At 45.3% G+C, this 13,756-nt stretch overlaps 1 protein-coding gene across 1 annotated transcript in view; it reads left to right on the top strand.

The window, feature by feature from the left end:
* The first annotated feature begins 6,848 nt into the window (after positions 1–6,848).
* cdk5 (cyclin dependent kinase 5) overlaps positions 6,849–13,756 on the top strand; it is a 75,831-nt gene continuing 68,923 nt past the window's right edge. The window contains exon 1 of the mRNA XM_063061028.1: positions 6,849–6,979. Coding sequence (XP_062917098.1) covers positions 6,943–6,979 — 37 coding nt within the window. The 5' untranslated portion in view covers positions 6,849–6,942. The remainder of the gene's footprint in view (positions 6,980–13,756) is intronic.

The raw sequence follows: 13,756 nt of genomic DNA, 5'->3' as shown, positions 1-13,756 counted from the left end.
GAATGATTCCAGGAATGAAGGGGTTACGCTATGAGGTACGTCTGGCAGCTCTTGGGCTGTATTCCCTGCAGTTCAGGAGAATGAGGGCGAATCTCATAGAAACACTCCGAATGTTAAAAGGCCAGAACAGATTAGATATGGCCAAGTTATTTCCCATGGTAGGGGATTCTAGGATGAGAGGGCACAACTTCAGGATTGAAGGACATCCACTTAGAACTGATATGCAGAGAAATTACTTTTATCAGAGGGTGGTAAATCTGTGGAATTTGTTGCTGTGGAGGCCAGGTCTTTGGGTGTATTTAAGGCAGAGATAGATAGGTTCTTGATTAGCCAGGACATCAAAGGGTATGGGGTGAAGGCAGCGGAATGGGGATGACTGGAAGAATTGGATCAGCCCATGATTGAATAGTGGAGTAGACTCAATGGGCCGAATGGCCTACTTCTGTTCCTATATCTTATGGTCTATTTTTTGTTTGTTGCTGCACAATCTATGACCTCAGGAACATTTTTGGAATTGTCATTGACTCCCAAAAGGTCTTGTGAACCAGAGAAAAGTGAAATTAACGAATATGAGGTACAAAGTTACAGGGAGAAGACCAGTGAAAAAGCAAGAGCTGTCTCTGGAGGGAAATATAAATGGGGGAAGCAGGAACACTGCCTGAGTTGCTGGACTCAGGTTGGAGAATGAAAGGCTGGGATGCGGCGGCTTGAGAGAACTGCTTCTCTTCAGATCTTCTGAATCTTTTGACACTGGGCTTTATTGCAATCACAAGAGGAAGCCTTGAGATCTGTGCCACACCATTCTCCTCTGCTCTGAAACCCAGCATCTTCTTACATCCTCTGAGGAGACTCTATGGGAGCGGGGTTGAACAGGAGGATGGTGAAAGAGAAAGTCATGTTGTAACACAATTGCAGCATGAGATCATTGAGAAACTTTCCCCTATTCCTCTTTTACTGAAAGATACATGATGTGTTCAATGCAAAACAAATCAAGCCTAGTTGAGACCTTCTCATATACAAAGCCAGTTTAATATCCTGAACAACCTGTATCCCTAAATGTTCTTCACAGTAATACCAGTAGCATTTCTTCCAATCACAGGGTGTTGACAAAGTCACCTTCGTGTACAAAGTCACAGAGAAGTCAGGGGTAGGTGCTGCATGAAATTAGAACATAAAACATAGAACTGTACAGCACATAAACACCTTGCCTGTGCTGTGTTACGTACCCCGTAACTGGGTTGCCAAACCAGCAGAAATGGATCACTCAGTTGGAGTCTGGATTACTAGAACTAAGAAAGTTTTATTAAAGAAACAAGCAACACAGTACTCTAATCAAAAGGATAATGAATGCAACAGTTCAGCAATGATAAACATACATGTGCTCAGAATTAAGATAACAGGATCAATCAAACTCTATTGTTGTCTAGGGGTAAATGACCAGTTTCAAAGTGACGCAAAGTTCAGTTCAATTTAGTTCAGTTCAGTTCGCATTAATCGCTGCCGTGGCGATGGACAGTGGGGGGAAGGAGAGAGAGAGCAAAAACGAATGAATTATGCAAGGCTTCCACACAGACCTTTGCAGTCAGCTTTCGGGTGAGTCCTTTGTGATGTCATCTGAGGTCACCGACCGCGACCCCTCTGTTTCCAGATACGATCGTTTCCCTGCGGTGAACCTGGCACCCAGGCAAGGGTGGACACACACCAGGTTCCAGTCGATCGTGCCTTTCCACCCTGTGTGTTTATGGCCCGGTACTTCCCACCGACTTGTGAGAGACGCACCGCTTCCAGGGTCTTGTTACCTCGGGTGTCATGTGTGTCTTGCCTTAGCGAACCTGTCCCTTTTTATCCCCCTGCTGGGGTATCGCCTTTCCATTACTTCAAACAGTTCAGGGTTCAAAGGGGGAGCCGATTTTGACAGCTCTCCTTCCTTCATTAACATCTCCAAATGCTGCTCCATTGTTTTCTTTATCTCTCTCTCTCCTGAAGACAGGTGGCAGACCAACTGCTGATTCCACTGGTGCCAGCCCAGGCCAGCTACATCTTAATCTATGTGTATTCTCGTCACACTTCCCCCCTTTAAGGATTTTTACCGGGGGGTAAAAATTACAAACATGAATACATTATTTGATACACACACATATACATCTTTATCAGCTATTTGGCTAATACAGCAAGTTTGAAGTTGTCAACACCTTGACAGACAGTCAGCAATCACATTTCCTGTTCCTTTTATATGTGTTATTAATAATCCCTTAGACCAGGCTCCAACTTAGCAAACTTCAAAGTAGCCAAAAACACGGACGAATTGCGATCAATGTAACCTCTCATTGGGTTTCGTTCTGGACCACAATAACAAGGGTCGTCCCATTCCGACTTAGTTTTCTCTCGCGAGGGCTTAGTAGGAGGGGGAGGGGTGGTAACCGCAGAGTTATTGCAAAACTTCCTACAGTACCCCACCATCTCCAAGAGCCTTCTGAGGGCCCTCTTGTCTGTTGGGGTTGGGATGTCAGAGATAGCCCGCACTTTAGCTTGCATCACTGCCAGCTGCCCCTGTGTCACCACAATTCCCAGGTAAGTGACCTTCGTGTGGCCGAACTAATTTTTTTCAAGGTTCACTATCAAGCTGGCTTCAGACAGCCGTATGACATCGCCAATACACACTTCTGTGTTCGTCAGCCCTTTAGTCACTGAATTACTCATTCTATATGGTTGTTGCTCGCTAGGCTAACCCAGTGTCACAGACACCACCCAACGTCCCAGTTCTTTGCATCGCCTCGGGACAATCAAACACACATGTGCGAGTCGTTTAATTACTTCTTCTAAAGAGTCGCTTTGTTCGGGGATTAAGGGAGAGACCTTATCAGCAGAGCTGGCCAAAACGATAGCCTTCTCCCATCTGGTTGATACCATACTCATCTTTTCAAAATGTTTAATTTTCTCTTATCAGGGGGACCCTAGCTTCATTGATTTCCGCGCTAACACCGACTAGGTTTGTTAGCATATCAAAAGCCTGTGACCGTCTCAGTTCGCGTCGGCCATAATCAATAACATCCTTCCTCCGGTGCAGCCGCTAAACCTCTTTCATGATTCCACCAACTGTTCCCTCCAGTACCGCAAAATGTCCACCGGGGGGTACCTTGTGGGCCAGGTTAAAAACCTCATCCCCATAACTCTTTTGCACCACCCCCCATTCCTCATCTGCGGGTACGGTACTTGGCTTCCCTTTCTTCCTTAGCACTTCCTCCTCCACACAATAGCCTACTAGTTCCCTTGTTAAGTCTGTGTCAGAGAGAGCTGCCTCTGCCAAAACCATCAGCCCCTCGTCTCGCTCCTGCGCCTGCACAAGTTCTTTCCTGGCTAATGCTACGTCTGTCCCAGCTCCCTCACTACCTCTTGTCTCACTACACTCCTTCTTTTCACTTTCTACCCCCTTCTCGTACAAGGCTGGCAGAAACGTCTCAGCTAAATTTACTACCGCAGTCCAGTGATGAACCTGTGAGTCCATGGGCGGGGCTTCAATGCTGGCAGACTGACCTGTCAATCTCACTGCTTCGAACACGATTCCCCCGGCGAGGTCATTACCAAGCAAGACTTCCACGCCTTTCATCGGTAATTCGGACCTCACCCCGATCGTGACTAGTCCAGAGACCAGGTTGCTTTGTAAGTGTATCTGGTGCAAAGGGACTGCCTCTGTCCCTTCCCCAATACCTTTGACCTTGACCTCCCCAGTCTGGGTCTCTGAGCTAAACTCTAATACACTCTTCAGTATCGGTGACTGACACGCCCCCGTGTCTCTCCAGATCCGCACTGGAACTGGTTTTAACTCCTCCTTCACTGACACCAATCCGGCCGAGATAAACCTCTCGCGCCCTTCCTGAACTTTGGCAGACCTGTCCTTCCCTAGCGGTTCGTTTACCAGCTCGATACAGCCAGTCAAAATCACCATTTTTCCTTTTCCCGTCTCCTTCTTTGGGGCAAAGCACCTGGACGCAAAGTGTCCAACTTTCCCGCAATTATAACAGACGACCCCAGGAGACTTCCTACCAGACTGCTCCCGGTCTACCTTATCCTTCTCACTAGTCCCCGGCTTACTTTCTGACTTTTCTGGCGGACTCTCCCCACCGTCCTGACTACCCTTCTGGTAGCCTTTACTCGGGGCAAACTTCATTTTATGCGTCAGCGCATACTCATCCGCTAACTTAGCAGTTGCGGCTAACGTGGCTGCCTCTTTCTCATCTAGGTAGGGTCTCATACCCTCAGGGACACAACCTTTAAACTGCTCAATCAGGATCAGCTGTAGCAGTCTGTCATAATCCCCCTCTACCCCCTTTGAGGCGCACCAATGCTCACAATATGTCTGCATCTCACGGGCAAACTTTAAATACGTGCGGTCCCACTGCTTCCTCGCATTCCGGAACCTCTGCCGGTATGCCTCCGGGACCAACTCATAAATCCTGAGGATGGCCTCTTTCACCACCTCGTACCTCTGAGCATCTTCCGCAGACAAAGCTGAGTAAGCTTCTTGGGCTTTCCCTTTCAGTACACTCTGAAGCAAAACAACCCACTTATCCCTCGGCCAGTCCTGACTTGTAGCAACTTTTTCGAAATGGAGAAAGTACCGATCCACGTCGGTATCGTCAAATGGGGGGAACCAGCCTAACCTCCTGGGTCGCCCGGAACCCTCCACCTTGGTTCGGCACGGGCCCCTGCTCTGCCCTTATCCTTAACTTCTCCAGCTCGAATTCCCTTTCCCTCTGTTTCTCCAACTGCCTCTCTTCTCGCTCCAACTGCCTCTCTCTCTCTTGCCTTTCTAACTCCCTCTCTTTCCTTTCTAACTCTCTCTCCTTCTCTTCTCGCTCCAACTGTCTGTCCCTCTCTTTCTCTTCTCGCTCCAACCGCCTTACCCGGAACTCGTGCTCGAGTCTCAGTTTTTCAAGCTGCACCTGTACCGCGTCTCCAGCAGGTTTTTCAATAGACACCACCCCCAGCTCGCCTTGGGGAAACACACCTTTAGATACATAGTGCTCTACGATAGCTCTGTGTATCTCCTCTCTCCTCATTGTCGACTTCCCCTTAGCAAGATTCAACAGTTTGGCCACAGCTACCAATTCCGATTTCCTGGCATCCTCTAATGCCTCCAAGGTCGGCGCCTTTATAAATTCCTCAGCCTCCATTTCTGCTGTTTGTCTTTTCTTTCTTTTGGGAATTTTGACCCAATCAATTTACTCCGTCCCAAATTTAGCATTCAAGATCCCGGACGAGAACCCCACTTATGTTACGTACCCCATAACTGGGTTGCCAAACCAGCAGAAATGGATCACTCAGTTGGAGTCTGGATTACTAGAACTAAGAAAGTTTTATTAAAGAAACAAGCAACACAGTACTCTAATCAAAAGGATAATGAATGCAACAGTTCAGCAATGATAAACATACATGTGCTCAGAATTAAGATAACAGGATCAATCAAACTCTATTGTTGTCTAGGGGTAAATGACCAGCTTCAAAGTGACGCAAAGTTCAGTTCAATTTAGTTCAGTTCAATTCGCAGTAATCGCCGCCGTGGCGATGGACAGTGGGGGGAAGGAGAGAGAGAGCGCAAAACGAATGAATATTCAAGGCTTCCACACAGACCTTCGCAGTCAGCTTTCGGGCGAGTCCTTTGTGATGTCATCTGAGGTCACCGACCGTGACCCCTCCGTTTCCAGGTACGATCGTTTCCCTGCGGTGAACCTGGCACCCAGGCAAGGGTGGACACACACCAGGTTCCCGCCGATCGTGCCTTTCCACCCTGTGCGTTTATGGCCCGGTACTTCCCACCGACTTGTGAGAGACGCACCGCTTCCAGGGTCTTGTTACCTCGGGTGTCGTGTGTGTCTTGCCTTAGCGAACCTGTCCCTTTTTATCCCCCTGCTGGGGTATCGCCTTTCTATTACTTCAAACAGTTCAGGGTTCAAAGGGGGAGCCGATTTTGACAGCTCTCCTTCCTTCATTAACATCTCCAAATGCTGCTCCATTGTTTTCCTTATCTCTCTCTCTCCTGAAGACAACTTCTGATTCTACTGGCAGACCAACTGCTGATTCCACTAGTGCCAACCCAGGCCAGCTACATCTTAATCTATGTGTATTCTTGTCACAGCTGCAATAACTTATGCCTATTTAAACTAATCCCATCTGCTTGTTTATGTCTATATTCCTCCATTCCCTATCTGTTCACGTGCCTGTGTTAAATGTTGCTGCCATATCTGCTTCCACCACCACCTTGCACTTTCCAGGCACCGATCATTCTCTGTGTACAAAAAAACTTTTCCCCTAAAACTCCTTTAAAGTTGCCCCCTCTCAGTTTGACAGTTCTTCCCCGGGGATAAGACTCTGACTATCTCTGATCTCCTAATCTTAAAAATTTCTATCAGGTTTCCTCTCAGTCTCTGACTCTCTCGAGAAAATAATCCAAGTTTGTCCAAGCTCTTTTTACAGCAAATGCAAGCTCTCCAATCCAGTTTTTGGAGAGATTGCAGAAGAGGTTCGCCAGGCTGTTGCCTGGATTAGCTATTGTTAATGTACCTGTGTCAACAAATTCCTCTGGCAGCGCGTTCTATATATTAACCATAATCTGGGTGAAAAAGTGCCTCTGAAGTTTCTATTACATCTCTCCACTCTCACTTCAAACCTCTGGCCTCTAGTTTGGCGGTGATTGATGGTGACAGTCAGCCTTCGTGTGTGTGTTTGTGTGTTTATGGGGGGGCGGGGGCTGTATGTGCTATTGAACCCTCCCATGTTGCAGGTGGCGCTGTGTGTGGCGGTGAGCCCTCTGGTGCTGTAGGTGCTGCTGGTGCTGCTTTGTGTGGATGTGAGCCCTCCCATGCTGCGTGTGGCGCTGTGCCTTCTGGCACTGCGAGTTGTGTTGTCGCGCAGTTACCAGTCTGCTCGACTCTGGTCGCCGTGATGCAGAAATATGAGAAATTGGAGAAAATCGGCGAAGGTAAAAGGGTCCTTCCGATCTGGGCGGGTCGGCGCTTGGGGCGTCACGAAAGCGGGGTGGGGGGGGGTGGATATTGATGACAAGTGTGAGGTCGCGGAGACTCCCTCGGTGCAGGGTCCCGTCACGGAGCCCGGCTGCGCTGCTGACAGGCCCCGAAGCAGCAACAGGGGAGGACCGGTCTCCAAATTAAACCTGTTCCTTCACAGTGAGTTCTCACTATTCGGCGCTCCACAGTATGATGTTCCCTTAGTACCTCCCTACCCATCGTTCAATCTCTCCAGATTTGTTGGACAAGTGTCTTAACGATCCTTTGACCCATTCATTCATTGGTGGGCACCCTGTTCTAATAGCCAAGGCTCTATTGTCTTCACTTCAAATGCGAATCCAGGTCAAACAAGATGGGGTGACGAGAGAATATTGGCTGTTTACTTTATCTGGTAAATACAGAGGTGATGGTACGTTCTTAGGATGTGAGACTGGTAATTTGTCTTTGAAAAGGGGTTTGTAGATGTAGATGCAGACGCAGAGCGTTGTAAACCGTTGGCTTTCCCTGACACCCCAAGCGCCGGCCCTCCCAGACCAGAAAGACCCTTTTCTTTGATCCTTTATGAAGATCATGTGAACTCTAAAGCAGACAAACTGCAGGAGATTTGGATATCTGGTAAACAAAGGACGCAGTGGAGCATACAGCTAGACTTGATCATCTGCCCTTCGTGCTCCAGCTGTTCACAGTCTGCAGCATCTGGACGATGGGGTTAAGGGTAATACTGCACACAAGTCCTCAAATGGTCTGGAGCACATAAGGAATTCTGCTTATAGGTCTGGTCGTCTTACTTTAAATAAAGATAATCTTTGAAAACCACCAGGAGTCGACAGCAAGCATCTTCAGACTGCTCCACCGCTCAATAAAACATCACTGCTTTCTCACCCATGCACCTCATGCCCAAACGTCCGTTGATCTATTCCTCCAATATACCAAACAACTGAGTATCACATCCAAATCTCCTGCAGTTTGCCTTCTTGAGAATTCTTATGATTTTCACAGTGGATCAAAGGTGGGATCTTCTACCCATGCCTTTCACGTTGGATCTGGAAATGATATCTGGAGTTTTTTCTTGGCGGGTGGTAATCAGCGTGCGAGGTCCTTAGTTGCTGATGCAGCTTGAGTTTTAAAAAGAACTTGGGCGCTTTTTAGCTTTTTTCTAGCAGGCAGCAATTAGTGTGCAGCAATAAAAAGAAAGAAAGGAGGTGTAAGCATAGCGGCCATTGTGTGAGTGGAGCTTTGTTAGAGGGGTCCAGCATTGGCTCAACAGGCTTGGGTAAGCACAGTTGGAGGTTCTAAGTAAGTAAGTTGGTTTCTAGTAATTTTTTTTACTGTTAGTACATACAGTGGCATGCAAAAGTTTGGGCACCCCTGGTTAAAATTTCTGTAATGTGAATAGCCAAGTGAGTAAAAGATGAACTGATTTCCAAAAGGCATAGAGTTAAAGATGACACATTTCTTTAATATTTTAAGCAAGAAAACTTTTTTATTTCCATCTTTTACAGTTCAAAATAACAAAAAAGGAAAAGGGCCTGCAGCAAAAGTTTGGGCACCCTGCATGGTCAGTACTTAGTAACACCCCCTTTGGCAAGTATCAAAGCTTGTAAACGCTTTCTGTAGCTAGCTAAGAGTCTTTCAATTCTTGTTTGGGCAATTTTTGCCTGAATGGCCTCTTTGCAAAAGGCTTCTAGTTCTGTGAGATTCTTGGGCCGTCTTGCATGCACTGCTCTTTTGAGGTCAATCCATAGATTCTCGATGATGTTTAGGTCAGGGGACTGTGACATCTTGTTGTAGAAGCCATACTCTTTTCATCTTCAGCTTTTTTACGAAACGATGTGATGTTTGCTTCCAGAATTTGCTGGTATTTAATTGAATTCATTTTTCCCTCTTCCAGTGAAATGTTCCCTGTGCCACTGGCTGCAACACAAGCCCAAAGCATGTCGATTCACCCCCGTGCTTAACAGTTGGAGAGGTATTCTTTTCATGAAATTTTGCACCCTTTTTTCTCCAAACGTACCTTTGCTCATTGAGGCCAAAAAGTTCTATTTTAACTTCATCAGTCCACAGGACTTGTTTCCAAAATGCATCAGGCTTGTTTAGATGTTCCTTTGAACCTTTTGAGTAGAACTTTTTGGCTGCAAAAGATCATGCTTTGAGTTTGTGTTGTAGCCAGTGGCACGGGGAACATTTACTGGTAGAGGGAAGAATGAATTCAATTAAATACCAGCAAATTCTGGAAGCTAACATCACACCGTTTGTAAAAAAAAAGCCAAAGATGAAAATAGGATGGCTTCTACAACAGAATAAACACACCTCAAAATGCACAATGGACTACCTCAAGAGGCACAAGCTGAAGGTTTTGCCATGGCCCTCACAGTCCCCTGACCTAAACATCATCATCAAAAATCTGTGGATAGACCTCAAAAGAGCAGTACATGCAAGACGGCCCAAGAATCTCACAGAACTAGAAGCCTTTTGCAAGGAAGAATGGGCGAAAATCCCCCAAACAAGAATTGAAAGACTCTTAGCTGGCTACAGAAAGCGTTTACAAGCTGTGATATTTGCCAAAGGGGGTGTTACTAAGTACTGCCCATGAAGGGTGCCCAAACTTTTGCTTCAGACCCTTTTCCTCTTTTGTTATTTTGAAACTGTAAAAGATGGAAATAAAAAAAGTTTTCTTGCTTAAAATATTAAAGAAATGTGTCATCTTTAACTTTATGCCTTTTGGAAATCAATTCATCCTGTACTCGCTTAGCTATTCACGGTAACAGAAATTTTGACCAGGGGTGCCCAAACTTTTGCATACCACTGTAGCTAGTGTGCTAGAAATGGATTTGGAGGAGGTATGTTCCTTGTGTGAGATGTGGGAACTCTGGGAGACCTCCAGTCTACTTGATAAATAAATATGTATGAAGTGCATCAAGCTGCACCTCTTCAGAGATCCTTTTAAGCAACTGGAGCTGCAGCTCAATAACCTTGGGCTCACATGGGAGAATGAGGAGGTGATAGTAAGCTCAGAAAGGTAGTCACCCCTAAATTGCATGTCACAGGTCCCCGATCAGGAGAGGGAAAGGGAGTAAGCAGCCAGTGCAGAGTACCCCTGTGGCCATTCTCCTCAATAATAAGTATACTGCTTTGGATAAGTATACCACTTATTTCCCATGGTAGGGTAGTCTAGGACAAGAGGGCACGACTTCAGGATTGAAGGACGTCCATTTAGAAGAAAGATGCGGAGAAATTACTTTAGTCAGAGGGTGGTAAATCTGTGGAATTTGTCACCACAAGTGGCTGTAGAGGCCAAGTCATTGGGTTCACTTAAGGCAGAGATAGATAGGTTCTTGATTAGCCAGGGCTTCAAAGTGTATGGGGTGAAGGCAGGGGAGTGGGGATGACTGGAAGACTTGGATCAGCCCCGATTGAATGGCGGAGCAGACTCGATGGGCGGAATGGCCTACTTCTGCTCCTATATCTTATGGTCTTATAGTCTTATGGAGACTTTTGGGAGGGAATGACCTAGCAGGGGGAAGTCGTAGCACCCAAGTCTCTGGCACTGTGTCTAGCTCAGTGGCTCAGGAAGAGGGGAAAAGAGTAGTGATGGGAGATTCTATAATTAGAGGAGCAGAAAGTAGATTCAGTGGACATGAAAGAGACACCTGGATGGTATGTTACTTACCAAGTGCCCGGGTTAGGGATGTTTTGGAACTGGTCCACGGTATTCTAAAGGGGGAGAAGTTGTACATATTGGTACCATCGACATACAATAGATAGGAAAAGGGAGGTGGTCCTGAAGAGAGAATATAGGAAGTTAGAAAGAAAGTTGAAAAACAGGACTTGTAGAGTAGTAATCTCAGGATTGCAGCCTGTGCCATGTACTAGTGAGGGTAAGAATAGGGTAATTTGGCTATGTATGTGTGACTGAAGAATTAGTGCTGAGGGCAGGGTTTCATTCAGATTTATGGATTGTTAGGATCTGTTCTGGGGAAGGTATGACCTGTGCAAAAAGGCTGGGTTACACCTGAACCTTTGTGGGACCAGTATCTTTGCGGGCATGTTTGCTAGAGCTATTGGGGAGGGTTTAAACTAATTGGATAGGAGAATGGGAACCAGAGTGATAGGACTAAGGATGGGGCAGTTGGTATACAAGTAGCTGCAGTGTGTAGTGAGATTACAAGGAAGGAAAGGACAAATTTGAAGTCAGTGGAATGAGTTAAAGTGTAACAGAGAACCAAAATCAAAAAAGGATGATGATTACAGGACTGAAGATGTTATATGTGAATGCAGGCAGTATATGGAATAATGTAGATGATCTTGTAGCGCAGTTAGAGATTGGCTGGTATGACTTTGTGGGCAACACTGAGTCATGGCTGAAAGAGGGTTAAAGTTGGGAGCTTAACATCCAAGGATACACATTGTATCGAAAAGACAGGCGGGTAACAGAGGGGATGGGGTGGCTCTTAGTAAAAAATTAAATCCTGAGAAAGAAGTGACAAAGGATTGGAAGATGTTGAATCCTTGTGAGTATAGTTAAGAAACTACAATGGTAAAAAGACCCAAATGGGTGTTATAAACTCCAAATAGTAACCAGGATGTGGACTACAAATTACAATGGGAGATTAAAAAAATGGCTTGTAAAAAGGGCAATGCTGCAATTATGGAGAATTTCACTATGCAGGTGGTTTGGGGAAATCTGGTTGGTGTTGGATCCCAAGAGAGAGAATTTACAGAATGCCTAAGAGATGTGCTTTTGGAGTAATTTGTGGTGGAGTCCACGAGGGGAATGGTAGTTCAGGATTGGGTGTTATATAATGACCCAGATTTGATTAGTAAGCTTAAGATAAAGGAGCCCTTAGGAGGCAGTGATCATAATACGATAGAATTCACCCTTGCATTTTGAGAAGGACAAACTAAAATTTCATGTATCAATATTACAATGGAGTAAAGGGAACTATAGAGGCATGAGAGAGGAGCTGGCCAAAGTAGATTACAAGGAGACAATAGCAGGGATGACAGCAGAACAGCAAAGGCCGGTGTTTCTGCGGGAAATTCAGAGGGTACAAGAAAGATACAACCTGAAGATGAAGAAGTATTCTAAAGAGAATGAGGCAACCGTAATGGAGAAGGGAAGTCAAAAAGAGCATAAAAGGAAAAGAGAAGGCATATAATATAGCAAAAATTAGTGGGAATGTGGAGGATTGGGAAGCTTTTAAAAAACGTGAGACAACTAAAAAAAGTCATAGAGAAGAGATGAAACATGACGACATGCTAGCCAATAATAAAAGTGGATACAAAAAGTTTTTCAGATATATAAAAATAAAAGAGAGGTGAGTCTGGATATCGGTCTGCTGGAAAATTATTCTGGAGAGATAATGAGGGGACAAAGAAACGGTAGAGGAACTTAATAAGTATTTTGTGTAAGTCTACACTGTGGAAGAGGTTTAGAGAATACCAAAATGCAAGTGTGTCAGGGGGCTGAAGTGAGTATCCTTGCTATTACTACGAAGCTAGTTGGGGAGTTGAAAATTCTGAAGTTAATTAAGTCAACTGGACCAATAGATTACACCCCAGGGTTCTGAAAGTAGTAGCTGAAAAGATTGTGGAGGCATTCGTAATGATCTTTCAGGAGTCAGTAGATTCTGGAGTGGTTCCTGAGGACAGGAAAATTGCAAATGTCACTCCACTCTGAAGGAGGCAGACAAAGGAAATTATAGCCTAGTTAGCCTGACTTTAGTGGTTGAAAGATCTTGGAGTCTATTATTAAGGATGAGTTTTGGAGTACATGATAAAACGAAGGCCCTTTTCATGTTAGCCTTTTCTGCTCTGGGAAAAAAATCTCTGCCTATCCACTCAATCTATTCCTCTCAACACCTTGTACACCTCTTTCAAGTGACCTGTCTTTCACCCTCACTCCAGAAAGAGAAGCCCTAGCTCACTTTGCTATCCTCATAAGGCACACTCTCTAATCCAGGCAGTTCCTGGTAAATTTCCACACACTCTGTAAAGCTTCCACATCCTTCCTCCAATGAGGCAATCAGAACTGAACACAATACTTCAAGTGAGGTTTAACCAGAGTTTTATAGGTCTGCCACATTACCTCACAGCTCTTGAACTCAAACTCAGTCCCGTGACTCATGATGGCCAACGTGCTATATGCCTTCTTAACCACTCGATCAACTTACACTGCAACTGTGAGGGATCTGAAGGGTATTAAAAGGGACACTTTTTTGTGCAAGGGGATTGTCTCTTGGGCTAAGTCACAACCAGTGCTAGAAGTTGGAGATGGGGACAAATACGTCAGAGAGAGAGAAGGTGGTATGAAAGGCTGTCAGATCTGTGGTTCCCTCTGACATTGCAGAGATCAGCTAATTAAATGGATAAGTCTTGTGTTGTTTCCATATTATCCAATTAATCATTTGTTTTTTCTTTCTGTATTCCATTTACTATCACTTCAATAAAGTTATTTCTTGCTTTCAACACTTGAACAGTGCCTCCCTTTGATTGCAAATACATATGCAAGTACCCTGAGCTGAATTAGAAAAAAAACAGAACAAATTTTTGAAATAATTTTTGTTACACAATTGGCATAGTTGGCAGGATTCAGCATAAAGTGCACTATGTTTCACAGACAGCAGGACATAACCGCAGGTGAGACTGAGCTTAAGATACTGGGATGGACAGGCAACACCTATGGTTTTGTGACAATGAGCAGCATCCTGTCTACATGTTGTTGCCTTCCC

This window comes from Mobula hypostoma, chromosome 1 (assembly GCF_963921235.1).
Source record: "Mobula hypostoma chromosome 1, sMobHyp1.1, whole genome shotgun sequence".
Lineage (NCBI taxonomy): Eukaryota > Metazoa > Chordata > Chondrichthyes > Myliobatiformes > Myliobatidae > Mobula > Mobula hypostoma.
This window is presented reverse-complemented; position numbering and strand designations above follow the sequence as displayed.